At 48.5% G+C, this 27,565-nt stretch overlaps 10 protein-coding genes across 10 annotated transcripts; 4 read left to right on the forward strand and 6 right to left on the reverse strand.

Annotated features, from left to right (window-relative positions):
* Nucleotides 1–100: 100 nt before the first annotated feature.
* Nucleotides 101–797, reverse strand: EDB82DRAFT_519459 (actin cortical patch SUR7/pH-response regulator pali; the record flags this gene model as incomplete). The annotated part of the gene is made up of 2 exons (XM_025731794.1): nt 101–560; nt 613–797. The coding sequence occupies 2 exons, from the start codon at nt 795–797 to the stop codon at nt 101–103; spliced, it is 645 nt and encodes a 214-aa protein (XP_025590784.1).
* Nucleotides 798–1,852: 1,055 nt separating this feature from the next.
* Nucleotides 1,853–2,917, reverse strand: EDB82DRAFT_519460 (uncharacterized protein; the record flags this gene model as incomplete). Its single annotated transcript, XM_025731793.1, has 2 exons — nt 1,853–2,632; nt 2,696–2,917. The coding sequence occupies 2 exons, from the start codon at nt 2,915–2,917 to the stop codon at nt 1,853–1,855; spliced, it is 1,002 nt and encodes a 333-aa protein (XP_025590783.1).
* A 168-nt stretch (nt 2,918–3,085) lies between these two features.
* Nucleotides 3,086–5,481, forward strand: EDB82DRAFT_531842 (mediator of RNA polymerase II transcription subunit 1-domain-containing protein). The gene is made up of 2 exons (XM_025731792.2): nt 3,086–3,620; nt 3,671–5,481. Exons 1-2 carry the CDS (start codon nt 3,246–3,248, stop codon nt 5,318–5,320), a joined length of 2,025 nt encoding a protein of 674 aa, XP_025590782.1. The 5' UTR covers nt 3,086–3,245; the 3' UTR covers nt 5,321–5,481.
* On the reverse strand, nt 5,482–6,837 carry EDB82DRAFT_483624 (formyl transferase). Its single transcript, XM_025731791.2, has 4 exons — nt 6,519–6,837; nt 6,394–6,464; nt 6,223–6,338; nt 5,482–6,175 (listed from the first exon to the last, which is right to left on the reverse strand). The coding sequence occupies exons 1-4, from the start codon at nt 6,775–6,777 to the stop codon at nt 5,515–5,517; spliced, it is 1,107 nt and encodes a 368-aa protein (XP_025590781.2). The 5' UTR covers nt 6,778–6,837; the 3' UTR covers nt 5,482–5,514.
* A 652-nt stretch (nt 6,838–7,489) lies between these two features.
* On the reverse strand, nt 7,490–8,353 carry EDB82DRAFT_519463 (SAM-dependent RNA methyltransferase; the record flags this gene model as incomplete). The annotated part of the gene is made up of 5 exons (XM_025731790.1): nt 7,490–7,546; nt 7,610–7,728; nt 7,781–7,891; nt 7,947–7,964; nt 8,035–8,353. 5 exons carry the CDS (start codon nt 8,351–8,353, stop codon nt 7,490–7,492), a joined length of 624 nt encoding a protein of 207 aa, XP_025590780.1.
* An 852-nt stretch (nt 8,354–9,205) lies between these two features.
* On the forward strand, nt 9,206–11,573 carry EDB82DRAFT_483631 (Alpha/Beta hydrolase protein). Its single transcript, XM_025731789.2, has 3 exons — nt 9,206–9,644; nt 9,700–10,060; nt 10,111–11,573. The coding sequence occupies exons 1-3, from the start codon at nt 9,460–9,462 to the stop codon at nt 11,422–11,424; spliced, it is 1,860 nt and encodes a 619-aa protein (XP_025590779.1). The 5' UTR covers nt 9,206–9,459; the 3' UTR covers nt 11,425–11,573.
* On the reverse strand, nt 11,574–12,995 carry EDB82DRAFT_483632 (cytokine-induced anti-apoptosis inhibitor 1, Fe-S biogenesis-domain-containing protein). Its single transcript, XM_025731788.2, has 2 exons — nt 12,175–12,995; nt 11,574–12,119 (listed from the first exon to the last, which is right to left on the reverse strand). The coding sequence occupies exons 1-2, from the start codon at nt 12,860–12,862 to the stop codon at nt 11,812–11,814; spliced, it is 996 nt and encodes a 331-aa protein (XP_025590778.1). The 5' UTR covers nt 12,863–12,995; the 3' UTR covers nt 11,574–11,811.
* Nucleotides 12,996–20,644: 7,649 nt separating this feature from the next.
* On the reverse strand, nt 20,645–21,221 carry EDB82DRAFT_483642 (uncharacterized protein). The gene has a single exon (XM_065608215.1). The coding sequence runs from the start codon at nt 20,994–20,996 to the stop codon at nt 20,766–20,768; it is 231 nt and encodes a 76-aa protein (XP_065465360.1). The 5' UTR covers nt 20,997–21,221; the 3' UTR covers nt 20,645–20,765.
* A 1,196-nt stretch (nt 21,222–22,417) lies between these two features.
* On the forward strand, nt 22,418–24,311 carry EDB82DRAFT_421691 (Aft1 HRA domain-containing protein; the record flags this gene model as incomplete). The annotated part of the gene is made up of 3 exons (XM_025731785.1): nt 22,418–22,493; nt 22,753–23,941; nt 23,996–24,311. The coding sequence occupies 3 exons, from the start codon at nt 22,418–22,420 to the stop codon at nt 24,309–24,311; spliced, it is 1,581 nt and encodes a 526-aa protein (XP_025590776.1).
* Nucleotides 24,312–25,731: 1,420 nt separating this feature from the next.
* EDB82DRAFT_470227 (Mis12-Mtw1 protein family-domain-containing protein) lies at nt 25,732–27,476 on the forward strand (the record flags this gene model as incomplete). The annotated part of the gene is made up of 3 exons (XM_025731784.1): nt 25,732–26,761; nt 26,819–26,990; nt 27,041–27,476. The coding sequence occupies 3 exons, from the start codon at nt 25,732–25,734 to the stop codon at nt 27,474–27,476; spliced, it is 1,638 nt and encodes a 545-aa protein (XP_025590775.1).
* Between the last annotated feature and the right edge of the window lie 89 nt (nt 27,477–27,565).

The following is a 27,565-nucleotide window of genomic DNA, read 5'->3' on the forward strand; positions in this document are numbered from 1 at the left end:
ATTGGCGTGTTCCAAACATTGTAATTAGTCCATCTCTTTTTGATGAAAAGTGAAATATTTGGTGGTGTAATCGGCGTTGCTGCCGATGGGAACAGGTTGTTTAGTAACGAGTGGGAGAAGTGCTGTAAGCGGCCATCTTCTTCTGCTCACGGCTCTTGCGGCGACGGCCAGAGCAGCAGGTGATGAAGACGGCAATTGTGCCAATGAGGCAGAGAATAGCGGCGGCAAGGACAAGCCAGATACCGACAGACCAGCTAGCAGTGGCAGAGGTGTCGCGGTTGATTCGTCGTCGGATGATGGAGAGGCCAGCAAAGTCACAAGCCAAAGCGATGATGGTGACAAGGAAGGCAGCGATGGAAATAAGAGTCGACATGAGCGAGCCAAAGATGCCAGCGCCAATAGCCAAAAGGAAAGAAATGAAGCAAAGTCCAGCACCGATGGGGTGCAGAACCATGACATAAGTCAAGGCCTTTGCAGTGCCAGAGCCAATCTCGGACAGATCGAGGCCGTTGAAAGCGTCGGTAGGGTCATAGCCGATGCGAGCCTTTGAGCAACTATTACTATGAGTTTGTTAGTTGGCGAACATGTTTATTTGGATGATAAAATATTTACCTGCCGGCGCTTCGCATTTGACAATAACCAAATGTACCATAATTGACGCCATCTCCTCCATATCGGACCTTGAGAAGAGCAATGTGGTCAACCACAGGAGCTGTGATGCTCACGACGACGAGCATCACTGTTGCTGCCAAAAGAAAGAAGGCGCCAATATAGTGGATGAATCTTCCGAAACCCATTTTGAAGTGGTGTGGTGGTGTAAGTGATATGTGGTAGTGATGGCGGTGGGATGGCTTGCGCTCAAGTCAAGAATCTCTTGATATCAATAGCGAAATGGGTATATTGGTTGTTCTGATACGAAAATTCCAAACAACAAACCGAGGAGGAAGGCCGAGATATTATAGCTATACAGGTTGTGTGAGAACACCCTCGTTTCGGGTCATGATGCCATGCCAGGAACCTTCAACCAACACAGCATAACTGCAGCAAGTTGCAGTGACTGTTACGTGAGACGTCATCACCAAGCCTTGTTCCAGCGGTCGTGTGTGCCGAAATCCGCCATGATCAGAGCCAAGCCCTGCTAATTCGCGGTATAGCTTCCTCTTCGCAAGATGCCGATTCCAGAACCTAGTTTAAGTGACGTAGAGTCAAGTGGCTTTGGTCGAATCGTGGCTCATCATGCCAAGTTGTGGGCCGCTCCAAATTTCTTGTTTTGGGGGGTCTTGTCTCTCTCTCGATCATGACCCTGCATTTCGGACCAGGTGAAACCACACCAAACCAGACTTGGGATCCTTGCTCCAGCGTTTTTGCTGCGTGTACGTATGTAGGAAGCTCTCCCGTTTTCCGATGCCAACGTCACTTCCCATCTTGGCAATTGAATTGAATGATTTAGAGAACTTGAAGAGCGAGTAGTACACCAAGACTAACGGTTCCTCGGAAGCTGCTTGGAATCTCTAGTTTATTCCAACACGAACCATCTTTGTTAGTTAAACCTTGCTTATTTCACCATGTACTGTATAATATTCAGAGTAGGAAAGATGTGTAAGTGTGGTTATTCCCATTTTCGTTTTGCGCTGCGTTCTGTAACAAAACGGCCATGATCTGCGTTGTGTTCCCAAAAAAAAAAAAGTGATTGTCTCAACATGGCTGAGTTAATATGGTGGGAACACTAGTAACGTGTTGCGCAAGTGCCGCCTAAGCCATGGGCCCGATGTTGATATCTCAGTCTTGGCTCTCATAAGTGGTATTACGTGGCTCCCTCTCTGAGTGTTCAGATGCTGTTGAAGGCCCAAGACTATTGATTGTTGTCTCTTTGACCTTCAGGTGACTTCTCTGCCACACTCTGCGTCGAATTTTCTGTTGTAACCTCAGTGGAGTCCTGTGTCGACGACGCTGTTGACTCCTCTACCGAGATCTCTGCGGATGTCTCCGTTGAAGTCTCTGCGATCTCATTAGCAGAAACCTCTGTTGACTCCTCCGTTGACTCCTCTGCCGTCTTTTCTATCAAGCTGCCAATGGAAATCCCGGGCAAAGTCTGTATCGAAGCCCCTGGCGAACCATCCATGGGTGTTGTTTCGTTTTGACCGTGTTCTGCTTTCGCTTTCGGGGGAAGATCTGCTATCTTGCTTGGGAGCCAATTGCGCATTTGCTCTCTTTCAAATCGTTTGTTGTCTGCCACTTCTTGCACACCCAAGTCCACATCCCAGTGCCTCAAGCCAACGGCCGCGATGCTGTCTGGAAGAGAGTGCTGTAGAGTTTTGGATGCGAGCGTTGGAGACTTTACAACAAACTCAGGCCACGGTCTGGTCAAAGGTGAGTTTTTGGCGCTTTGTTCATGTCTATATGTGAGAGTCTCGGAAATTTCGACGACAAATTCGGAACTCCCTGTTTTTGAAGAGTCTTGCTTCTGGAACTCTGCTTTGCGACCATTTATTTTGACAACAGATATTGTCTCTGTGCTAGACTTGGGAACCGTAATGCTGATTGGACTGGAAGAAATAGCTTTGGCAGCATCTTGGCTCTCTTTCATCAAAGATATGTAGATGGAACCCAAGACTTTACTAGAACCCTGGCCCTGCAGAACAATGTGGTCAGCTGTTTTGTCCCATATGTAGACAACAACTCGGAATAGTCATACTGGTAGCCATTTAAAATACTCGACTGGCCCATGTTGTTGAAGTGCCTTTAAGATTGAGCGCCTCTCTGTAGAGTTGACGGGTGCAGGCCAAACCCAAAGATATAGAGATCGCTCTTGGAGCTCATATCTATTGGATCTTGTTGCAGAAGTACGAATTGAAGACTCTGATACTTGAGCAGCAGCACGAGCTACTGTGCGGGAAAGATTTCCAGAGGAAGCCATCACTGTGAGATGGAAATTCAGTGTTGAAGAAAGGCTCCGCCCAAATCTTTGAGTTCTACTAACGATAAGGCCCTGTAGGTCCTGAGATGATGGACCAGGGGTCCTCCACTGTCGGCTTTGGTGGGGCCGAGCTGTGCAAGTAGAGCTACTCCATGTTTGACTTTCCAACCTCCATCCTTCAACTTCTTCATCGCAAGTGCTTCACTGATAGTTTCCAGTATAAATTACTCATATAAAACGCATATTCTTCTTCAATTCATTCCTGCCATTCCTCTAGCAAACATCGCGCGATTCGAGCCCTCACAAAGAGGGCCCTGGTATCTTCACAATGGCGACACCAACAGCTGTGAAGCACGCTTCACAACAAGGCCGCACCCCCTCGCAACTCGCCGCCGCAACTCCTCCCGTGTCGACACCTTTCTCGAACCCCGCTCACGCTGCTTTCTCCCCTCGAGGGCCGAAATCTTCGCCTCAGCAGTTCAAGAAGTCGCCTGCCGCATCATCACTCATGGCGCACATGTCTAATGTCCCCCTGAACTTCGATAGCCCTTCCACGGCTGCTGCTATGGGCGCTCTTGGAATTGCAGGCGGCCTTGACGTGAACCTGAACAATGTCGATGTTGGAAATCTGAGTGGATTGCCATCTCTCGTAAACGAGGACGACAAGCTCAAGCGGTTGGAAGCGATTATCGCAACCTTGGATGTATGCGTGTCCTATTCTTTATGCTCTTTTGCTCTACTAACTCGACCAAGAAAAAGAAGGGACTCGTAAGCGAGGCTGGTCTGGAACGTCTGGCCCAGCGCATAGGGCTCGACTGCCTCTCGGAAGACACCACAGCACCTGACGGCCGAAAACAAAGAACTCTCGTTATAGCAGGTTCGGCTATTCAGCTGGACATCATTCTGGACAACAATATCGTCGAAAATATTTCTCTTGCATTTCCAGAATCTGCTGCATCGGTTACGAAGCACGTCAGCCGAGCAAGTGAAATTCTTCTAAAAGACTTGCAACTGCTCCCGAATCAGAGTCCATTGACGAAAACCCTCGATGAGTTCGCAGTTAACCTTGAGCGTTTAGCTGTTCTGGATAAGCTCAGTATCATTCCCGGACTCGATTGCCATGAAGCAATAACGGGCATATATGCGAGCCTGGAAAAACTTCATCAGTGGGATGTGGCTAAGCTTCGCGAAGAGCCAGGAATGAGCAACAAGTCCAACAGCGCCTTATCCACAGCAGCAATGTGCGCACGACATGGCTGCCCCGTCATGCACTCAAAAGATAGAGTGGGAGTAGCACTGCAATATTGGAAGGTTCTTCGCCACATCGAGCCAACAAATGAGCAGATGGCTTTGTTCACTGCATCTCAAGAACAAGTCTGGTCGCTCCTTATCGGATGTGCTCCGATAGTGGATGAGGTGATGCCTGTGCGAGTCTCCGAGGACTGGATTTCCAAGGACATTGTAAAGGCAGAACCCTCAATGGATCCCAAGCGGCCCAATCTGGATTGGCAACAGCCCGGCAACGTTGTGCTCCCATCCACAGAAGAGAACAAGAATGCAGGAATGGAAGTGCTTCAGCCTGACCTCTCCACAGCAAGGGTACCGCAAGTCATGTTCACTGCTACGTTTGACCCGCCAATCATTATGTCTCACAACGATTGGTCGCACTTATACAACATTATCAACATCAAGGCACCGCAACTTTACGGATACTTGCCAACCTTTGACAGTCTGCTCTTTCCCATACCTTCAGGCAGCAGTCAGGACCCTAGTGAGCTCCGCGCAATCTCCCGTAAACGCGACGTCCGTATCTACGACAAAGATCAGAAATTGGCTGTCAAACCCCATCGCAACACGCTGTATATTTATAAGCAGGTATACTCGCACAGGGTTACTGAGATCCCCTTCTCTCATCCCCAACAGCTTATCTATATGCTCCCACTTCTTCGACAGTATGCTTTCCTTTCAACTTTGCTTGAGAACAGCTTTGGGTCGGAGACTAAAGAGGTTGGGCCGCTACCTAAGCCAGGGAATGCCGCGGTACGTCCACCCAAGTCTAACATCACTACCCGGGACGAGCTGGCAGACTTTATGAAATCAGCCTCTGTTTCTGACAACAATGCATCTCCCTCCTCCCCGGAGCTGAAATTCGACGTCACTCTATGGGTTCATCCAATGCCTCACCTACAGGTTGTCTTTCCCTTCAAGAACTCGATCGCCAATATCTCTCTGAAGATCCTGGAGGATGGAGTTGTCGAGATTGCTGAAGAAAACGTTCTTCCTCGTGTCGAAAGTGAAAAGAGACAGGGTAAGGAACTTACACGGGCGGACCTGGGTAAGGTGCTGGAACACATGGAGGACCTGTGCAAATGGGCAGAATGGATTCGTACAAGACTCGCATGAGATGTTGAGACTTGACGTACTCAGATGGAGGATGGACTCGAATGATACCCCAGGAGTGATTTCATGTTGCAATATATGAAAATGAACTTGATGAACCGCGCCGCCATTTTCTTTTTGAGACCATGATATGTTGCTCGAATCTAATAGAAATGTAAATGAACCACGTATTTATGTATAAATCTAGATATTTTATTTTAAACTTCGATGTAGGGCTTCAGTGCCACGTCAGCCGGTCGCTCCGGCTTTCCCTCTACTTTGATCTTCTTCACCCGAATCATTTTATCGTCTGAAGTCCTAATAACATAGCTACCGTCACCCTGGTCTGACACGAGAGCGCTGAATGAACCTGGCCCATGACCTATAAAACGAACTGTAGTACCATCGATCTTAACATTGTCAGGGGACACGGTTTCGGCGTCTTGGAAAATCAGACGCTTCTTCTCTCCCTTCTTACTGACGGCTTCTGTCCAAACGGACCCTAGGACTCTTATCGCTCGCACGATGTTATCCGCCGTCCAGCTGGACCACCTGATATGTCCATCAGCTTTGCTAATCTTTGGCGCATGAATGAGCTGCCCTTGGTCAAGCTCCTCGCCTTTCCATCCTCTATTCTGGTGTGGCGGTACGTATACGCCGTCTCGTAGGCCTTGTACCAGCATCTGGGCTCCGACTGGAGCAAGGAGATCTGTGAGTTCTTGAACTGTGCAGTCTGATGGCACTGGTATCCCAGGGCGCGGAGTTTGGGATAGCACGGTTCCGTGATCAAAGGATTTGTCGTCCAGTGTTTGTAATGAAACACCGACATGACTGTCTCCCCTTAGTATCGCATGGTGGATTGGAGCAGGTCCACGGAGGCTGCCAGTGTTAGGTTCTCGGTTTGGTGAGCATGACACAAGACTTACTCGGGGAGGAGAGAAGGATGCACATTAAGACCACCGTACTTGGCTGATCCCAATATTCTTGGCGGTACAAAAAGTCCAAACGACACAGCAATCACTAGATCTGTTCCTTCAGGTAGCTAGAAGGGTTTAGTAACTGATTCGTAACTCAGTCCACGGGGGTTTAAGGCTTACATTCCACCCTTTGAACGTTGCTTGCTGGTGTATTTTCAATCCCAACTCTTCTGCTAGTAAATTACAAGGCACTATATTGTATCATGAGTCTCATGTCATTAAACTTTGTCAATCTTTTGACTTACCTTGTTTCAGAGACGAAAACCCTCTTCCTGAACGTTTTGGCGGCAGAGCCATAACCTCTAGCGATTCAATCAATCCCTTGTTTTGGCTATGCTCTTCATAGACAGCTTTCAGAGAAGCGCAGCTAAACTCATCCGAGCCGCAGAAGAGAATGCGCAGAGGATCTAATGCGCGTGATGTGCCTTGGGAGTAGCATCGAGGCCATTGGGAAATCTTTCGGCCAAGCAATGACCTGGACTTTGTAAGATATGAAAGCATCATAAAATTTCTCTACTCACGATCTATCATGAGAACGTGAAGTAGGGTTGTTCACGATTTGGCTTGTTGCTGTGTTAGTGTACAGGCCAATCGATTGGCTACTGTTGTAGAAAACCCTCGTTTGTTGCATCTCTGTCCGTCTATCTGCATTTCATCATGCCTCAGAACCGTCAGATGCTTTGGGAGAATTTCATACAAATTTAGTAATAAAATATAGCTTGATTCATCTTAAAAACTTGAACGGGAGAATTTACTTGTTTGTTTAGTCTTATATCATCAAGTGCCTAAGTATATGTTTTCGATATTTACTTTGATGTAGGGTGAATTTTAAGGTCTGAGAATGTCAGAATATTGTGTAAGGACAACAATTGTTAGACGTTTCGGGTATTCTCCAGCTCTGCTGACTTATGATATTTGATAGCAGACTTATTTGAAACATATATGGCGCTGAACTAGAATTTGGAGACATGAGGCGTTGTGTGTATGAGAATACATGATAATGTCCAAGCGACTCGTGAATTGACTAGACGGTTTTATGATGATCGCATTTTCATCACGCAGAAAGTAAATCGCTGGATTTATTGCCCATGGTTGGAGCTTCACTCGTGATTCACCACTCCATATGGGGTTGGCATGTGCTGAGCAAGGTTTGTGTATCAACCGACAGCCAAGTTTCTTCTGACTTGACAATATATTCACCAGACTATTTTTGTACTTAGAAAAGGTCATTCACTGCCTTATCGGAATCCTTCTGGATCAGCTCAACCATGCCCTACAGAAGTCAGAGTATTAGCTTATGATTGGCAACGTTGTCCAACCATTCGAGTTCACAAACCTTAGGCATAATAGGCTTGCCATCTTCACCCTTGACATAGCGGAAGGGCATCTCGGTGCTCTCGTGCTCATTGAACTTGAGCTCGGGGAAGTCCAGGTAAGGGACCTGGTCAACAGGCACTGATATATGGTGAGCTTGTGAGTTACAGGGGTAAGCATGAGTATAACAAACCCTTGTCTTGAACAACGATACGGGTAACTCGAACAGCAGTATCTGTCGTCATTTGCTTGGGGCCAAGTCTGCGACCCTCAAAGCCCTTCTTTCGGAGCTCTGAAGTACGGTCTAGAGTTTCCGGTTAGTTGGCATGAGTAAGTGCTGTGTTGTAAGAAACACATACCTCGTGGGGGATCATCGCCTGTCAATTGAACATGAAATGTTAGCAACAGCTCTCTCCATTGCTTTCTGAGTCCGGCTTCAGAACATACCGAGGATTCCACCAAACAAAAAGGCATCAAAGGTGTCACCATCTTCAGGAGAAAGGTCCTTAGCGGCAGATGGATCAAGCAGGCAAACCTTGGACTTGTTGGCAGCATAAAGCTCCTCAACGCCACGCTGCTCGGCAGTGAAGGCAGGGTTGCTGGCGAGGTCTGCTGGAACCTTGAAAGTAGGAGGCAAACTGGAAAGGATAAAAGAGCCGTTGGTATCCTGAGTCTCACGAGCAATGGCGAGATACTCAAGCTCTGACCAAGGGCCTAGTTCAGGGTCGAGATGCTCGACAATAAAAGTCTTGCCGGGAGCTGCCATTTTTCTTTGTTCTGCAATGAGGGGCAACGTTGAGTTTGTATCAATGCGGTGAATGCACTAGGCAAATTTTGGTGGTGAATATCAAAGTATCGATTTCTTTCTTTGATAGTTATTGAGAGAGAACAAGTTCTCTTTTGGTTGTCTACCTATGTGAGGCTTCACAAAAGAGTGTGATGGCGTTGATTGGCTGGTAAGAGAGGGTTTTGAAAATTCCAACCGATAGCTTGAAGCATGGAAGGAATCTAGTGATCGTCAGTGGAGGCACAGTTTCTTGTGTGTCCCGCTTCAACAGTTATGCAATGTGAGTAGACTGAATGTGTGATTCAAGACTATGGTAAGTGATTGACTATAATGAGTGTTAACACTGGAAAGATTGATTAATTGAACATGACCAGAGGAAATAAACATTGAATTCTCCGGTAGTAGCCGTGAGTAATGCATGGTTTTGTGTAACCACAGCAAAGAAGCCGCTCCTATTGACAACCCAATAGTGTCTTTCACAGCGCCACATTAACTTCAATACAACCAAAACAAACATTTAATCATATCTCAAGTGATGTACTGAATAACAAACAACGAAACAACAAGATATGCACTTCCATGTTTGAGGTACGTATACGTGATACTCGGTTCGAAACCTTCTCAAATGCTCGGGTTCATCAGCTCCGAGAAACATGGAACCCAAAATTGGAGGCTGCTGTTAGTGGATACGGACCCCTGAGACTGCTTCTTGCGGAAGGATAGCAGCGAACCGCAACCAGGGCGCACCGCCAAGCTCGGATAGGTGGGCAACTGCGACCAGCATCAAAGCTCTACCGCCACTAATACTACAGCGGAAGCTACAGCATGGCCCCCACTAGAACCCGGGGTCCCAGGTCCCAAGTCCCAAGGCCACCTCATCTCTCCTGCAACTGTCCCTTTATCTTTCAAGACCGTCCATTCCAGTCGCAACTCTGCTTGCTCATGTCTTCGTCGCCAGGCAGGGCATCCGTTTCCTGAAATTCTTTCCTGTTTTTATTTATTTATTGGTTGGCAACAGGATATTTTGCTTCCTCTGTTTCCTCCACCATCGCCCGCGGCGTCTTTCGTCCGCAACTTTATACATCATGGCTCTCATATCGATAATCCCGTCTCCGAGACGATGGGCCGCTCTACTCTCCTTAACCCTTGCACCGACTCTGGTCGCTGCCGTGAATCCAGCAACCTCAACAAAAGCTGCCGCCGCCGACTATTATGTTCGCAACCTTCCCGGCCTGCCCGCTGATGGGCCCAAGGTCAACATGCATGCTGGGTAAGTTATTACGTTTCCTCCCTGTGCTCTCTGCTGACGCGTCTGTTCGCATTAGCCATATCGAAGTCACCCCTGAATCGCATGGAAATTTATTCTTCTGGCATTTCGAGAACCAGCACATTGCCGATAAACAGCGAACCGTGATTTGGATCAACGGTGGGCCAGGCTGCAGTTCCGAAGATGGTTCCATGATGGAAATCGGTCCTTATCGACTTAAGGATCAGGACAACTTGGTATATAACAATGGTTCCTGGAACGAATTCGCCAACCTTCTTTTCGTCGACAACCCCGTCGGCACGGGTTTCAGCTCCGTTGATACCAACAGTTATATTCATGAACTTAAGGAGATGGCCGACCAATTCGTCATCTTCCTCGAGAAGTGGTTTGCCCTCTTTCCTCAATACGACACCGATGACGTGAGTAGAACTTGACTCCATGTGAACATCAACTTGCTGATATAATCTAGATCTACATCGCAGGCGAGTCCTATGCTGGACAGCACATCCCTTACATCGCCAGGGCTATCCTCGACCGGAACAAGAAGGACCCCAAAACCGCATGGAACCTGAAAGGACTGTTGATCGGCAATGGCTGGATTTCTCCAGCAGAGCAGTATCCCGCTTACATCACATACGGCATTGAGAAGGGCCTCATCGAGAAAAACTCCGACGACCACAAGAAACTCCAAGCCGATCTGCGCAGCTGCGAAAAGATGATGGCCTCGGACGCTGGTCATGTAGATTATGGAGAGTGCGAAGGCATCCTCTCCAACATGCTCAAGTTGACCAAGAAGGGTGACGGCGACGACGCATGCGTCAACATGTACGACGTACGACTCAAGGACTCCTACCCCAGCTGTGGCATGAACTGGCCCCCGGATCTGGTGCACTTGACCCCCTACTTGAGGAAACCCGAGGTGACTAGCGCTCTTCACGTCGATACTATTAAGAAATCTGTTGGATGGACTGAGTGCAATGGTGCTGTTGGAGGCGCCTTCAATGCAAAGAATTCGAAGCCCTCCGTCGAGCTCCTGCCCAATCTTCTCAAGGAAGTTCCTATCATGCTCTTTTCTGGAGCTGAGGATCTCATCTGCAACCACATTGGAACCGAAAACATGATTAACAAGATGGAATGGAATGGTGGAAAGGGCTTTGAGGTCACACCCGGCAATTGGGCTCCCCGCCGTGATTGGGATTTCGAGGGTGAGACGGCTGGTTTCTGGCAAGAGGCCCGAAACCTGACCTACGTTCTGGTCTACAACTCTTCACACATGGTTCCTTTTGACCTCCCGCGCCGAAGCCGGGATATGTTGGACCGCTTCATGGGTGTGGATATCAGCAGTGTTGGTGGTGATCCTGCTGATAGCCTCATTGATGGCGAAAAGGGGCCCAAAACCACTGTTGGCAGTGCTAAGAACAGCACTCAGAACGCTGCTGAACAAGAACATCAGAAGCAACTGGATGAAGCCAAGTGGGCAGCTTATTACAAGTCTGGCGAGATTGTTTTGGTCATTGTCGTCATTGGCGCCATCGCCTGGGGATACTGGATCTGGCGCGAACGTCGCAAGGGTGCTGCGTACTCTGTTCTCGCTGACCACGATCTTTCCCGGCGCTCTACTGGACACCGAGCAAAGTCGCAGCCCGGCGATCTCGAGTCTGCCGCTTTCGATGAAAGCGAACTTGATGACTTGCATGTGACAACACCAGGCACCAGCACAAGCGCGAGGTTCCCAAGGAACCAAGATGGTAGCGAGAAGTTTGTCACCAAGTACGCCGAATAGATACGATCGAGATATAACATGCACATTGTCTTGCTGCTAGAACACTTCACCACAGCTATGTATACTTGACTGGCGTTTAGGTTTCTGTTCGTTTTGCATAGGGTGGTTCCGCCATGTCACACTTGGGAAGTTGGGCGTTTGTTTTGGTTTATCGTTCAATAAAATCATTTCTTTGCCATCATCTAAGTTGGTCCAATACTACGCCAACAACTCCGTGTCTAGATCAAGAGCGCTCCGTGTAAACCCTCCCATTTGCTTCCTGGCTTTGTGATGTTGAAGCCTTTGTTATACTGCCCAATGCCCCCAAAACAACCAATCCATCAAGTAAATTTTGTGTATACGCCTGCAGTGCTGCGCCTTCGTCCCTGAAAAAGAAAGTGTACCAATTTATAGTTGCACATCGTTGTTGAGCAACCGGACCTCTTCACCTGGCTTGAAGGGTGGAAGGCCGATATAAGGACATCCATCACATCGGAAAGCATCGCCAAGTGAGCAGTTGCCACACGAGCCAACCTTGCCCTGCACTGTGAAGTCGATCTCGGCCAGGTCGTCGGTTGCGAGCTTGATGCTCTCGAGCTGCTTGTCGGCTGTGGCACGCTTGTCGGCGTCTTCAGCGGCAAGGCGCTCGGCAAGACCGCAACTGCAGTCCTTGCATGCACGGCGACGCTTGCCAACCTTTGGTAGACATTCAGCAGCTATTGAGATGTTAGAATCAAGTCTTCTTGTGCACAAGTTTGCAGAGGAACTCACGGATATCAATAGGGCGGGCAAGATCCTCCTCAGTCATAAGAGTATCCTCATCAATCAAGTCATCATCATCGAGGTCGTCTTCCAAATCGATGAAACCAACACCAGCGGGAATCACGGGCTTGGGAGCGGCCTCCACAGGCTTCCTCTTGAGGTTGAGCGGAACAGAGCCATCTGCCAAAGGAGCAGGCTGAGTCTTCTTCTTGCCGAACTTCAATGTGACGGCTCCATCATTGTCGCCATAATCGGGCTTCTCGAAGCCGCCATGCGACGACACAAGGCCAGCCAGGACTGCTTCCTTTGACAAAGTTGGCTCCTCCAAATTGATGCCATTTTGAGACTGTAGGCGGCCGCTGGGCTTCAAAGATTCAGCAACCGGGCCCAGAACGGTTCGTTTCATCAGTGTGAGGGACTCGTCCAGCTTGGAAGACGCATCGGAGAGGACAAGGACAAGGTCGTAGGTGGAGGAAGGCAGGGTGACCAATCCCACGGATAGACGGTCTAACATCTGGAGGTCGGTAATGGAGCGGTCATAATCCGCGAGGACGGTTGACAGGGCGTCCGCGTTGGCAGCGAGAGAGGGAGGTGCCAGAAGAAGTGTTCGCTTGGGTGGCGATGTAGACTGAGCAGACTTTGTGACAGGCATGACGAAGTCGTCGCTGTTATCGATCGTGATGGTCGCGGGCGCCATTGTGGTATAGTATCGCAGACAATAGACAATAAAATGAATGAGATCTTAGGGAGCGAAAAAGAAGAAAAAAGTAAAAAAGGTTGTACGAGGATGGACTGGACGTTTTTAAGATATGATGGTAACGTTAGGCCCTGACTTTTGACTCAGATGCCGTTGGTAGTATGTACCGGATCCTATTAGTCAAATGCAAACAGCGGCTCCGTGTGAGATCCTTTTTTAACTGTACGATCCACGCTGATACACCAGCAATCGTACCGTGTGGTATGACTATCAGATGAACGGTATTACATCTGATATCAGTATTGCGGGGTCGCCTTTTGCTTTTCCACGGCGGGGGTTTCCAGTCCATGGATTTCAAGGGCCCTTATTCCGACTGCGGAGGCGCGGAGCACACCCGCAGCATTGCGTTTCCTCATGGATGCTGCAGTGGTAACAAAGATGTGGTGCAGTTGCTGATAAGTTGATAACAAAGCAACCTCTAAGAATTACTATCTCCTGGCTAGTAATTACGCTCCCCGGAGATGCAAGAAATTCATAATCTCAGATTGACCATATTGCATGTCAACCGTATGACTCGGCCCTTCCGGTCATTCTATAATTTCACGTCTCTACTTTTTTTCTCTCTTTTGTCCTCTACCAACACTTTGGTTTCGGCTGACATATGATCATTGGTAATCTACCTAACCAACGGTGGGGGAACGGGTTGCGACCTCTACCCACGGCTCAGGTCTGTACTCTAGGTACTGTACGGGTCGAAAACGGACAGCGGGCGACATCGGGCCAATCCGACAAAGGACGATTGCTCGTTGGGCTCTAATATGCATGGTTGCGATAGGTTGACCTTTGTTACTCCTGGCTTCTGGGCTTTGTGGTCTCGTGAGCGGAAATGTCCGCCGACAGGACCGCAATCCTGGTTCTAAAATTCTGGACTGCCTTCTATGTGCGTTTGTGGAGATGCGCTTTCCGGGGTCGGGAGTGAATGCCGATGCTGTTTTGTGGTTGGTTGATTGTGTCTGAAACTTCTCAGGTTTACCGTTTGCCTGGTGATGATCTGTGTTCTGGTGTCACACTAGAACTTTAAGACAACTTGGTGCTTCAGCCAATAGGTAGTCTATTGGAGCATCTTTGCTTAATGGTTCTTTAATTAAATGTATGTCTCGGATAGAGTAACTTTCCTCTCTTCGCAGTTCGACATGCCGGATATGTGCATCTGAAATATGAGATATATGATAAAGGGATAATAAGACTTCCTTGTATAGCCTATTGCTTAATGCTTAAGTATCTCTAAGTATAATTCTGGTATTAATATACTATATATTTATAGTATTAGTCTAATGATTTATTTATCTATAAAGGAAGTATGTTAAGTATGTCTATTAACATAGTCTTAGATTGATTGAACTAGCTTGGCCAAGCCAGTATAACCTCCTGTAAACCAAATGCAAGTATGCCTTTGTGATTCAACTTGTTCCTTTGACGATAACTAAACTTTCTTTGTTTTATCATTTGCTTGAAGTCTGTGCTTTGAATAACAGGCAGTTGCTCTTACATACCGTGCCTGCACTGCGGTAAAGTGACTGCCAGCTGGGAGCTCCCGGCAGCCGTCACTTCTTCCTGCCTTGGCTTCACCTTCTCCCAAAATCAAACGCGTGCTCTTTTCCAAACGCGATCACTCCAGGCAACAGTGATTCACTGTTTTTCCTTCCTTCCTTAGGTTATATTTCCTACCTCTCATCTCCCCCTTTTCCCTTCTTCTTCTCTTCCCTTCCTCAACCGCACACTTTTTTCCGTCAACACTCTGCATCAAGCACAGATTTATCGTGCCTTGTTGCCATTGTTGAGCGAAACTTGAGCAGAGGTTATTCTTTCTTTCTTGCCTATCGTCATTCGTTCCCGCATTTCGCACCAACCACTGCAGGCATCCGCTGCAATTACCTATCTGGGTCCCAAGCAGCTCGATCAACCTGATCCTCAATTCTCAACGTATGTGCACACTAACTCTTTTTCCTCTTCTTTCTCCCTATTGCACATTCAGAAGACCAGCACTTTGAAGTTGGTACTGCTGTTTGGGGTTGTGGTACCTACCATTCTCGAGCCTGTGGAGGTTGTCTTTACTTCACGACCTTTCTTTCAGGCCAGACAGGCCCTGATCCCTCGATCACATACACTCTTTTTCTTTCTATATTTCCTTCTATTTTCCTATACTGTGTCGCTTCATCACTTTTTGTTTTGCAAATTGGGCGGCTCCTTTGATCTTTCTAACGCATGCGCAGTCTGACTCCTTTCGCACGAGTACCTTTCATCCCAACGAAACCATCATGGCTGATTGGGGTAACGATCAAGGTGGCTCTACCAACGGCTATGGTGATGATGGCCACAACAAGTATGTATATCTCTTGTAAGACGTGGTGGTCTTGAGCATCCCAGTTAACCTTACTAGCAACGATTTCACCAACGATGCTGGATTTGGCAGTACTGGGTTTGATGGTGCCGAAGGCCTCGGAGACGGCCAGCCTGGTGGCGACGACAAGTGTTTTAGCTGCGGCGAGACTAAGTAAGGAATCAATCCATCACAGAAAATAAACCATCTAATGCATTACAGTCACCGTCGTGCCGAGTGTCCTAACCCCCAGGAGATGACCTGCCGCTATTGCAAGAAGGAAGGTCACATGCGCAAGGATTGCCCCGAGGCTCCAGTCATGGTCTGCGAGAACTGTGGTGAAGAAGGTTTGTTTCACTGATACCTTTATGATTCTGAGCTCACATATCTAGGCCACTTCCGCAAGAACTGCGAGAAGCCTCGCAAGATCAACCGTGATCACATTGCCGACGTGGACCCCGAGACTGCTTGGCAGAAGATCAAGGCGGCAGTTGCCAATCGAGATGTCGACGACGCCAAAGAAGCTGTGAACGAATACATCAAGTCTATGCATGGCGAAATCACCTACCGCCAGCTTCAGGAGGCTTTCATCGACAATGCCATTGGTCTCTGGCTCATTTCCACTGAGCGAACCCTTGTTCAGGTCTTCACCAACATGGATCTTCAGGGTAATGTCGACAAGAAGTACACTGTTTCCTACCGTTTCACCGAACAGGCCGACCGTCCCCGGGAGATTGAGGGGTGGCCCAAGAACCGGGAGGAAATCCTCGAGCGCCTGGACGACGCTGGTGAGATTGTGGACCGAGGTCTCCCTCTTTGCTCCAACTGCAAGGAGCTGGGTCACATCTCAAAGTATTGCACTCAGGAGAAGATGGAACGCACCGACGCACCCAAGATCGCGTGCTACAACTGCGGCGCTGATGGTCACCGTGTCCGAGACTGTAAGTTGGGCCTATAGTCCCCTGACCGACTGGTTTGATGCTGACTTCTCAGGTCCCGAGCCTCGCGTTGACAAGAATGCTTGCAAGAACTGCGGGTAAGTATTTCTAGCAACTGATCTGATATCCGACAGCAGCTGATTTCCATAGTCAATCCAGCCACAAGGTCGCTGACTGCGAGGAGCCTCCCAACCCGGCGAACGTCGAATGCCGCAAGTGCAACGAAGGTATGTTCATCTTGTATACATTCATCAGTCGGCTCCTAACTGTTGTAGTTGGACACTTCGCCAAGGACTGCCCTCAGGGTGGTGGTCGTGCCTGCCGAAACTGTGGCCAAGAGGGACACATCTCCAAGGAATGTGACCAGCCCCGAGACATGTCAACTGTGACCTGCCGCAACTGTGACCAGGTCGGTCACTTCAGCAAGGAGTGCCCTCTGCCAAGAGATTTTAAGTCATTCTTGGTTCAAGTTGTCAATTCTCGTAGCTAACTAGCATGTAGGGAGCAAGGTCCAGTGCTCCAACTGCCAGGAGTACGGGCATACCAAGGTCCGGTGCAAGGCTCCCCCGGCTGAAGAGGCCGATGGCGGTGGCGACGGATGGGGAGCTAATGACAGCGCTGCTGTTCAGACCGTTGGCGGTGACGATGGAGGCTGGTAAATGCCATCGTGGTGCGATGTTGTTATTCGGAGAATAGTATCTCTGCATGATATTCCGGCGGGTGTTATCGACAAATGGCATATAACGGACGGGCTAGTAATGAAAACGGTGATCGATATAGGAAATGATTTCGTCCAGGTTTAGCCGTTGGGGGTAATTGAAACACCTAGGTAGCCAGATAGGAAGCTGAGCTCGGTGAAATCTCAATGCCATTGAGAATTTGTCTCTCCGTGCATCTATCAGACGATTGTCGAAGATTGAGATCTGAAGATGGCGTGATATTAAGTGACTTATGTTTGGTATGTAGGCAGGTGGTTATCTGAACGGCGCTTTTTTCTCACGCGACGATTCTGATGCTTTGCTTGATAGAGGTTTGGCGTCTGAATAAGAAGCGATATGACTAGCATTATGCCCCAAAGAACCGGCTTACACAATTTTGGTATTCATTGGGCTGGTATCAACCTTTCCTGGCTACATCAGCTATGAAACTCTGATCTCCTTAGACTGTTTCGCTACGCAGCTTTTTTTATGTTGGGTATCTGTTTTAGAGTCCTTGCAAATTGTGTATGGTTCTGAGAATATCGCAACAAATTCTGGGCGTTATCCTCGGTCTTTAGCGATCTGGTATTGTTGATATGTCCCCGACTTCGAATCCAACACAGTCCTGCATAGCCCATATCGGTGTCGCTTTACGTGCTGGGCTCTCGAACTGTATGTCAAATCAAAGTCCGGTTCATTTTCTGTACCAGTTCGCCATACGCGGTGAAAGTCTGATGGTGGATATGTATTTATCTTGGTGGTGTTAAAACAGGCACCATTTGCGAGCTCTTGATCTTTGTTGTTGAGTTACAGTTTCATGACAATGGAGATGGGTGGCGAATCGGATAGTGAGGTTTTAGGGAATAAGACGAGAATAAACACGATGCTTTCTCAGCCCTACCAAGTCGATCATCGTGAGGAATTATACGTACGAACAACCGTTCATATGTTGCACGAGGAGACCTTAATTTGTCCGTACATCCAATTGTTTACTATACTTCTAGTTTGGTAGTAGTAGTAGTATTCGAGTGTCCCTGAAATTAATCCCTATTGTTTCAATGAATACGACTTCTCGGCCGATTTGGCTACTGTATTGGCTAAAGTCACGGATAATGGAACTGTAGAACAGCCATGTGTGATAAACCACGCTCAAGTTCCCTAGGTAATGTTCGTTTATTTAGTTTGATCCAATATGTTATACTTCGACATGTTCCCAGTCAGTCATTACGAATAGTACTCAACAGTTATCACCGCGGCTGGTCCAGGGTAATCTCACAGGCAGGTGTAACAGCTCACCCGTAGCTCTGAGTCAAATTAAACAACGTGAGCTAATTAGATTGCACGTCTCGTATTATCTCACTATGCTTTGGTGCGTCAGAATCACAGCAATATTACTACATATAGACGTATTCAATGTGAGGCCACGATGACAACCCAATATGCAAAGCCGTTTAAGGCTTGGCGCGACCAGACACTGCACACCACCCTCCTTTTCTTGTCCAAGACGGGTTGTACACCGAATCTCGATCATATGCCATTTAGATCTCGATTACCATTGAACAACCGATCTCCTTGTGAGACGGAAGAACTACAAGGGCGGATCTAGGTGACAAGACGGACCGACGCGCCAGCGACCAGACTGCCTTGCGGGTATTTTGGAGTCTACCACCGGAATTTAGAAATTGGTAGACCAAATTGATGATACCAGATGCTTGAGGTACACAAGATGTGGTGTTGTCGAATTGCTGGAATGGTATGTCGCTCGGCCGAGTCCACTTAAACGTCATGTAAATGACATGGGGCATTAAAGTTTGGTGAAGCGCGGCTCTGCTACGATGCTTCAAGATTGTTTCCGACTCGGACCAAGCAAGATAATCTGAATTGGGGCGGAGACAAGCACCTCAGCCCAAGGTCTTGGACCCATCTCGTGATATTAAACTTGGCTTCGAGTTTAAGTTTCCAAGTTTCTAGAGCTGTCAGTTTAGTCTAGATTAATTGACTGTCTGAGTTATGTTGTCTGTGCTGGCTGGTCTTGCGTCATAATCCAAGACTAGGCGGGTCTTGTTCCTGGTGCTTGCGGGGGGAAGCAATTCACAGCATGGATACCAGAAGAGGATCCCAATTGCCCATGAAATGCGATACCAAGTCTGTGTTTTGTTGAGCTTCTACTGACGGTTATATTGGCCGGAGGAACAAGCGGGATGGTCACTTTACCACAGCACCGTTCGCCCCCCTTCTAAGTACCAATGTACATGCATCGATCGACACCAGTTAGTTTAGCCTGGTGCTTTAATAAGATGGAAAAGCATGGAAATGCACGCTTAGAAATGCACGACAAGGCACGGCTTGAACGGAACGGTGGCCCAAGCTAGGCTAGCTTGCCGACTTGGATCTGATCTGATCCGGGGATCAGAGGTAACTGGACTACAGGTTCGAGACAGAGACCAAGGTAGCAATCGTTTGTGCCTTGTAAGCTGTGCCCCAGCAAACGGTAACATAGACGGCCAGTGACGGCCGGCATTTCAGATGAATAGATAAGAAGTCAGTGTGAGAGCAACTAATGAGTGCGTCTGTTGAATGCTTGAACAAGGGAATCGGTGCCTGTTCTTCTAGTCTATGCATGGCGCACTCAATATCAGTTTCTGATGTCCTACATTCCTCTTGAAACAACTGGCAACTGCTGAGCAGAGGGAAGACATTCAACAATAAAGATTGCCTATCTCTATCCTGCGAATGGTAAATCTGACGTCATAAGCAAGTCATGTTGTGCTTTCTTTGTATTATCGAGTGTTGACACAGTGCCTGGCTCGAAGCGTGTCTGTACATCCAAGGTGACACTGTGCTTGCTCCGTGTCGGACGGACCAAGTTTTCCCTGATATTACCAAGCTTGTCTTGTTTCTGGTTTCTCTTTGGTTGAGTTGATACAAGCTCATCCCCACGCCAGCGACAAAAGATATTTGTCAGATCTCTCCTGGGATGGATCTTGAGTGCCGTAGACACCATCAAAGATTAAGACGGCGATCGATATTGAGTAAAGCCGAAGACATATAATCACGAGACAACGCACACTCGTGCGTGAACACATGCAATCGTTTGTGAATGGCCAGATTGAATTGAGGATACAATTCAGGGGGTTGGCTTTTAGCGTAAAGCCTCGATTTGTAAAAAAACGAGGATAGATCCAGTCAAGAGCCAGTATCAAATTGATGGAGTGAAGAAGACGGAGGTTTCTTGCCAGGTCGCCACTAACAAAGGGGTCGGGTCGGTCATCAAGATTCAAGACTGGCAGGAGAGAAAAGCCCCCCGTATCGAGACTTTCGAAAACAGTACTTGTGTATGGGCACCAGCCAGGGGAGGCATGGTCGCATGGGTAAGAGAGTCGGTCAAAGCTGTGTTTGTACCAAAAAGGGCTTGCAGCAGCGAGACGACGTTGAATGAAGCCCGTTTTTTTGCTTTCTACAGTATGAAGCGAAATGCGTGTACGTGCTGGGGTGTTGCAACCGACGACGATCCCTCAACAACACTTCGAATTATAAACCCATTGCCGAGGGGGACCGTGAGTCGACCTACTTGTGCGGATGAATGGTAGATGGGTTACAGACAGGTCTTATTGAGGATATCCAACAAAAAGCAAAGAGATTGATACAAAAATGGGACTTCTGATTGATTTCGTTGCCATAGGTAAAGGCAGGTAATTGACCGTATTGTAGATGTCAAACAAGAAGCGGGGGTGCATGCTTCCAGCCTCATCATAAAGTTCCAGCAGCACGGAGCTTTTGCACCAGCTTTTAAGCATTGGTTGCATGAGCCAAGAGCTTGTTATTGCTGCATAGCTATTTGTTGATGGGGGTGTTCCTCAAAGTCTGATAGCTTGATTGCTGCATAGCTATAGTAGGTTAGCAGTACTTAATTGTGTTGCAATCTGGATCTGGATCACGACTGAAACAGTGGAATAGTCGGGATTAATCAGGGAACTGATCTGGAGGGAAACGGTGCGATCCACGACCAGGCCAGGCCAGGCCAGGCTGGTTGTGAATGCCTTCCAAGACTGAGCGAGGGTGGAAGGAAATGTTGTCGTTCTCAGAATGAGGTCGAACAAGGCACCTCCTTGCGTCATCGCGACGTGAAGCAAGCCAATTGGCTTTTGAACAGTGGAAATGACGGTGGAAGGGCCCACTCACTCCAAATGGCTCCTGCTGCTGCTGGAAATGGGGTGTGGAGTCAAGGAAAACTCTTGTGTCCGCACAGTGTCAAACGTCTGATATCTCATTTCAAAGTTTCCTGATAATTGGGCCCATGGATCTGTTCAAGGTAATTGCGACCGGTTCTCATTCGGAGATTGTTTCTTGTTAACTTCAAGCCAAACATGATATCAATTGCAACCGAGGTCTGTTGTATACGATTTGCATCATCCACTTGTGTGCGATACGGTCAGTGTTCGGCGTGACTGGAAACCGATTCGAAGGATGCTATCCGAGAATCACGATCGACTCTGCTTCTGGTGCTCTTCCATGGCTCTTCTGTTTCTTACAAGGTTCTTCAATCAGTAAAGCACTGTTCCCCTCCTTAGCCTCTACCTTTTGAAAGTCAACTAGAGTGACAAGAGTGATTCGCACCAAACTGAGGCGTCTGGTTGGTTCCCCGGACCCTTTTGGATGGTTAGGATCGAACGATGCAATCCGGAATACAGTGCACACAGTATACCGACTAGACTGGGTGTGAAGGTGAAGGCAAGGTGCAGTGGGTTTTGTCAGCCGGTTTAGCGTCCCCTCTGTACGGGCAGTCCTTTCCTTTATTTTCGCCCCCTAGGCTTTGACTACTTTCAGGAGCCCAGCCGCCGCCGCCTTTTTTTTCTGCGCCTACTTTTTCTCTCGCTGCCCACAACGTCATCTCTGACGTCTTTTTCTCAATCTAATCCTTTCACAATCCTCGTCCATCGACGCAATCCCGCAAGCAAAGCAGCGCCCGCTTTGTCGACATTCGAAACGGAGCGCGAATCTCTATCTGAGTCTATCGTATCATTTTATTTTCGATAGGCACGAGCCTCAACTCCACTGCAAACGCTTTTCGCGTCTGTTTTTCCATATCCCCTAATTCTCAACCCATCTTTCGCTTAGTTTTGTCTCTTGATTGTCTTGAGAGACGCGCGCCTCTTGACCACGTCTGCCCACCGAGTATTGTCGAGTCTCAAGCAATTTTCTCTCATACACCCACGCTCGAGCATCAAGGCTTGGAGCGTTTTTTTCTCTTGGTTGGAAAGGTTTCGGAGCATATTGCTTTGAGCTGTTCGCGCTGTTGACTTGTCGAAAAACAGTCTTCGCCCCCGGTCTATCTTTTAAACCGTCCCGTCCTGTAGTAAGAGTCGCAGACGGCTGCCGCGCTGCTTTTCTGTTTCTTCTTTGCCTCTGACCTCATTTGACTTTTTTGTCTTCCTCTATCCTCGTTGCTCTTACTGCCACCCACCCCACACTTCCAGTCCAGTCCAATACAGTTCTCAACCTTGCCGCCCGCCCCAGAATATAATACATCATCGTCATCATGGGGACTACAACTGAAGCCTCTGCTGGAGGTGAGTCGAAGTCCCCCAAGCAGTCCAACAGCTCTCCTCGACCTGGTATGTTCTTTGAATATTCCTCTTGTACTCCAATTCCCATTCCTCTCTTCGACTGCACACATACATATCTGCTTTTTACTTTATCCGCTTCCGCTGCCATGACGTATACTCGTCATCGTTCTTGATTATCCATATCCCTTCTTCTTCATCCTCTTTCGTCATCGCTTTCCTTCTCCGTTCCTCGTCCTCCGTCATCGTCTATCCTACTCCTTCTACGTCAATTTGTTGTGACACTTGCTCACATCTTGCCTCGCTGCAGATACCACGACCGACGCCAGGGCAGCCGATCCACCCGTCAAGACAGAGGCTGCCAATGCCGAACAAGCCAAACCCCTTGCGCCTCCTCCTCGACCCGGCCAACAACAAGGCAACACTCCTGACTACTTCGCGGTCCAGGCCGGCGGATCTCTCAGTCTGGAGCCCAATCCATTCGAGCAGTCCTTCGGGGGCGCTCCAGAGACACCAGGAGGAACAAAGCTGCCTTCAGTTGCTGCATTGACATCACCATCTTCACTACTACCCGGAAGCAACGCGACACCATTCAACTGGGGAGGTGGCTCATTGCGTACTGGTCCTCTAAGCCCTGCAATGCTTTCCGGTCCAGCGAACGATTACTTTGGCGATACACATCATCTACGTGGCGGATTTCCTACTCCCAACGAGTCCTCGTTGAGGACAGGGTTAACACCAGGTGGCAGTGGTTCTATGTTCCCTGCCCCAAGTCCTAATTCTCAAGCACTTTTTGCCCAACTTGCCAGTGGAGGAGCCACACCTAGCACTCTTGATTTCCACAGAACTGCTATCAGTGCCGCCGCTAAACGCGATCAGAACGGTGCTGTTCCGCGATCCCAAGCACAATCAGCCTCCCAACCCCAGCAACCTCCTCAGCAACCTTCTGTCACTTCTCAACCCCAGGAAATGCCAAACGGTGCTTCCAACATCAAAACCGAAGCGAAGCCTGCGTCGGGCCCCTTCGACCCTCACGATAACGACGCTGCAAACGGCCTCTTCATGCTGGCCCAGGGTAGAAACGGTGCTCAGAACGGAAACCAATTCGCTGTGACGTCAGGTGCTTCTGGTCACGCACACCCTGCCCCTGTTGCGCCTCAGAACATGAACACTTCACCACAAATGTCAAGTATCAACGGCGGCTCTGTCGGCTCCGGTCGCGGTATGAGCGAGGGCAGCATGATGTCGGATGAGAGTGAGCAAGCTCGTCCCAACACTCGAGGTCGTGGCAAGAAGAACCCTCCCGCGACCAATGGTCGAAGGAAGGCCGACGAACCTCCATCAAAGACACCTGCCCACAAGAAGTCAAAGACGAATTCTATGGACATGGACATGGATATGATGTCTGATGACGAATCTAAGATGAAGTATGAAGATGGTAGCGGAAAGTCAAAGATGACTGATGAGGAGAAGCGAAAGAACTTCCTTGAGCGCAACCGGTATGTATCCTTCAGCCCTTGCATCATCTGAGAACTATTACTAATTAATTTCAGCGTTGCGGCTCTCAAATGTCGCCAAAGGAAGAAGCAGTGGCTGGCTAATCTCCAGACCAAGGTCGAGATGTTCAGCACTGAGAACGATGCTCTGACGGCACAGATTACCCAGCTAAGGGAGGAAGTCGTCAACCTGAAAACCCTCCTTCTTGCTCATAAGGACTGCCCTGTAACCCAGCAACAAGGGATACACGGCGCTTTTATGTCACAGGTTGTGGAGCCTTACAACCCCCAAATGAATCCTTATGGCATGGCAGCACCCATGTCCAACCAGCAAGTCATGGCTGGGCAAGGTGTCCAGAGGCGATTCTCATAGAACGAGACAAAGCCCCAGCCAAGTCAACAAATCAAGGTGGAGCAAGCAGACATGTCTTCACCAAGTCGCATGATAGAGGGACTTGATGATCCCTATTTTCCTCAATCACAAGGCGATTAGCCTTTCCGAGGCAGTTATCATTATAAGCATATACACAGGGTTGCAGGGTTTGCCGTTCCGGGGCCTGCCAGCTCCTATCTTCACTTCACATTTGGGCTGTACAACATTTGATCAGAGGCAACATAGCGTTCAGACGGGGACGATGTCTGAAACCAAGAGCTTAGCTTGTTGGGTCGTTTGGAGCCAACCTGTCACTCTTGTTTGAGCAGGGACGCCTTTCTGTTGGCGTTTCTTACTAGAGGTGGCGCCGTTACAATTTTTAACTTGTACGTAAGTATTTATTCTGGCAAGGCACACGGAACGCGCACTTCAAAAAGGTGTTTGGCCAGGCGAACTGTTTTTGTGCCTGGGGGGCGTTTTGAGCATCCGGATCGATCCTAGGAGATGAACGTCTTTGGTGTTATTGGTTTTGCGCTTTTTTGTTAAGTAGCTACAGGCAACAAGAAGTTACTTGGTTTAAATGGACGATAGTTGAACTATGAAATACGATAAGTACACACTACAGAAAGGTAGCACTCGTGAGATGTTTTGTTTTGATTGTTTGAGTGAATGTTTATCTAACAGAGGGGATAAGATTGATACCAAGAGCGAGCCCGTTGAAGCCAGCCTTAGTATCACTTAACGTACTGTAATCAAAACCGAAGATGGTCATCTTGACGTTGCAAAGATTCTCTAAGCCATTTTATGCTGTCTTGGCCTAGTCTTATTAGGCTGTATTTTCTATATCCTAAGTTTCGGTATTTGCTGACAGTTATCCTCACCGCGGCTTAAATCTTGCATGAACCCCACCAAAAGGCGTTTATAAAACGCTAAAGTAAATTTGTTTCTGCTGCTATTCAAATGCTTAGTAGGTAGTTTTTCAATGGCTTGCTAGGATTTGTCTTAGACTCTGTCAGGGTCGGCATTGACGATATTTGCAGGGCCTGGTTCTTGGTGAGAACGGGAGGAGTTTCGAGGTGGGGCGATAGCTTGAAGCGGTTTAAATAGGCTTAGCGCTGTATGGGTAAATCATCCCTCATGTAAACAAGGCAATGTGCTTTAAACAATCACAACCACGTCGCGGACTGCAATCCTCTGTCGACTAAATTCTTGCCGAACCGAGCCATCGTGAATTACATTTACATAGCATCTGAGCGTTTTGCGCAGCAGTTTTAATTACACGAAACATATATATCGCGACGTGACGCGCCTCTTCGACCCTGGCCGACAGTTTCAGTACCTCCACCATACCAACAATTTCCCACCATCGCGACCCTGGGAATTTCAAATCGCATCACCAACAGTCCCGAATGTGCCACCCATGACGACTTTGGTGACGACTCGGCGGCCGCTTCAAGTTATTAGCATGGGCAACGAGCGCGAGCGACGGTTAAGCAAGCGTCTCGCTGGTAAGTGGATTGATGACGACGGTAAAAGCTTTCGAGAAGGACGACGCGCTGACGAGGGAAATCCAGCGGCGGTGACGGATTTCGAGCATGATGACGATTTCGCATTTGTGCGAAAATCCAAGAGGAGAAAGACGGACCAGGAACCTGAATTAGAACCGGAACCGCAGCCCGAACCAGTCAAGAAATCTTCGAAGGGACGTCCTGCAACAAAGCAACGCGGTGTTAGGAGCTCAAAAACGAATGGGACGATATTGGAAGAGGAACCAACAGAGAAGGAACCGATCGCGATTACAAAGCCCACAACAAGGAAGAGTAGTAGACAAAAAGCGAGTGCGGACGCGTCAGAAGAACCACCGACGAAGACCGCCAAGAAGCAACCGACCAGGAGGAGCACGCGACGATCGGAAAAGCCAGAGGATGACGCCCCTCAACCGGAGACAATACCAGAACCAGAACCTACACCTGTACCTGTACCTACACCCGATACTCAACCAGAAACAGCACCACAACCAGCAGCGACAACTTCTCGTACCAATGGAGCGTCTAAGAAACGCGGAAACCGTGTCACCAACTCCACCAAACCACCCCCAGACTGGGACAAGTCGCCCCAGCGAGAAGCGCCTGTTCAATCCGCCACAATTGCGCTGCCCATGAGCGACACACCCATCATCAATAGAAACAAAGAAATGCGGAAAAAGGGTGGTAACTCCAACAGACGAAGCAGCTTGGGTAACCGAGGACGTAGAGCGAGCTCATTAATCGAGGGTGGCTCAACAGCGATACCCCACCGGGAAGTCAACCCATCAGACTTTTACAAACACATTGAAGCCGAGGGTTTGACGGAACCTCGGCGTATGAAACAACTATTGACCTGGTGTGGCGAGCGCGCATTGGCAGGGAAGCCTCGTCATGGCACACCGAATTCTAATGCTATTCTTGGTGGTAAGTTGACCCCTTTTGGGTATTATTCGTCGTAAGTGCAAACACTGACCTGAACAGCTCGTGCCATCCAAGACCAACTGCTAAAAGACTTTGCGGCCCGGTCCGAGTTTTCAGACTGGTTTACTAGAGAGGACGATGCTCCTCCCAAGGCCCCTGTAGTATCAAAACCCAACCCCAGGAACGTGGAGCTTGATGAGAAGATGGCACAGCTTGAGATAAACATAAAAAGGTTCGCTATAGTTATCACAGAAAAATCTGAATTTACACTGACTTTTGTAGACTACAAGAGGAAAAGAAGTCATGGCAAGCAATACGAAAACCGCTGCCTGAACAACCGCCCCTTTTCACTCCACAAGAGACTGGACCTATTGTGTTGCCCGACTTTGATCTTTTAGATCCCGAGGAAGGGAAAATTCGAGGGTTCCTAGCAGACGATAAAGCGTCGTTTGAAGCAGCCCGTTCACAAACAGAATCACGACTACGGACCATACAATCGAAGCTTGAGTTCCAGGTCGACCAACTCGCTGATAACGTCCATAAGCTTGAGCAGCGGGTTCTGATTGCAGGCAAGGAAGCGGATAAGGTCCTCAGTGTCAGCGCTCTGCGTCTTCGACAACGTGAGGAGAGGGAGAAGGCAAGCGCAGGAACAAGGGATATGCCAGTTATTGAGGTTCTGAGGAGCCTAGGGAGTATTCTACCAGAAGGGGGCGGGTGAAGGATGAAATTATTGGAATGGAATGGAACGAATCGGCTTGATACCCTCTGCTTTTTTGCTTTATTTATCCTACAGCCTATGATATTGAT

Source organism: Fusarium venenatum, assembly GCF_020744135.1.
Source record: "Fusarium venenatum strain MPI-CAGE-CH-0201 chromosome Unknown EDB82scaffold_1, whole genome shotgun sequence".
NCBI classification, from domain to species: domain Eukaryota; kingdom Fungi; phylum Ascomycota; class Sordariomycetes; order Hypocreales; family Nectriaceae; genus Fusarium; species Fusarium venenatum.

What these genes read in the sequence shown, in the direction of transcription:
- EDB82DRAFT_483631 (XM_025731789.2), top strand. Translation starts at nt 9,460, where the DNA reads ATGGCTCTCATATCGATAATCCCGTCTCCGAGACGATGGGCCGCTCTA. An exon ending in AAGGTCAACATGCATGCTGG is followed by an intron (nt 9,645 to 9,699) that starts GTAAGTTATTAC and finishes TGTTCGCATTAG; the next exon opens with CCATATCGAAGTCACCCCTG. An exon ending in CTCAATACGACACCGATGAC is followed by an intron (nt 10,061 to 10,110) that starts GTGAGTAGAACT and finishes GATATAATCTAG; the next exon opens with ATCTACATCGCAGGCGAGTC.
- EDB82DRAFT_483642 (XM_065608215.1), bottom strand. Translation starts at nt 20,996, where the DNA reads ATGACGCAAGGAGGTGCCTTGTTCGACCTCATTCTGAGAACGACAACA.
- EDB82DRAFT_531842 (XM_025731792.2), top strand. Translation starts at nt 3,246, where the DNA reads ATGGCGACACCAACAGCTGTGAAGCACGCTTCACAACAAGGCCGCACC. An exon ending in CGATTATCGCAACCTTGGAT is followed by an intron (nt 3,621 to 3,670) that starts GTATGCGTGTCC and finishes AACTCGACCAAG; the next exon opens with AAAAAGAAGGGACTCGTAAG.
- EDB82DRAFT_483624 (XM_025731791.2), bottom strand. Translation starts at nt 6,777, where the DNA reads ATGATGCTTTCATATCTTACAAAGTCCAGGTCATTGCTTGGCCGAAAG. An exon ending in GTTTTCGTCTCTGAAACAAG is followed by an intron (nt 6,465 to 6,518) that starts GTAAGTCAAAAG and finishes GATACAATATAG; the next exon opens with TGCCTTGTAATTTACTAGCA. An exon ending in CAACGTTCAAAGGGTGGAAT is followed by an intron (nt 6,339 to 6,393) that starts GTAAGCCTTAAA and finishes AAACCCTTCTAG; the next exon opens with CTACCTGAAGGAACAGATCT.
- EDB82DRAFT_483632 (XM_025731788.2), bottom strand. Translation starts at nt 12,862, where the DNA reads ATGGCGCCCGCGACCATCACGATCGATAACAGCGACGACTTCGTCATG. An exon ending in TGCCCGCCCTATTGATATCC is followed by an intron (nt 12,120 to 12,174) that starts GTGAGTTCCTCT and finishes ACATCTCAATAG; the next exon opens with CTGCTGAATGTCTACCAAAG.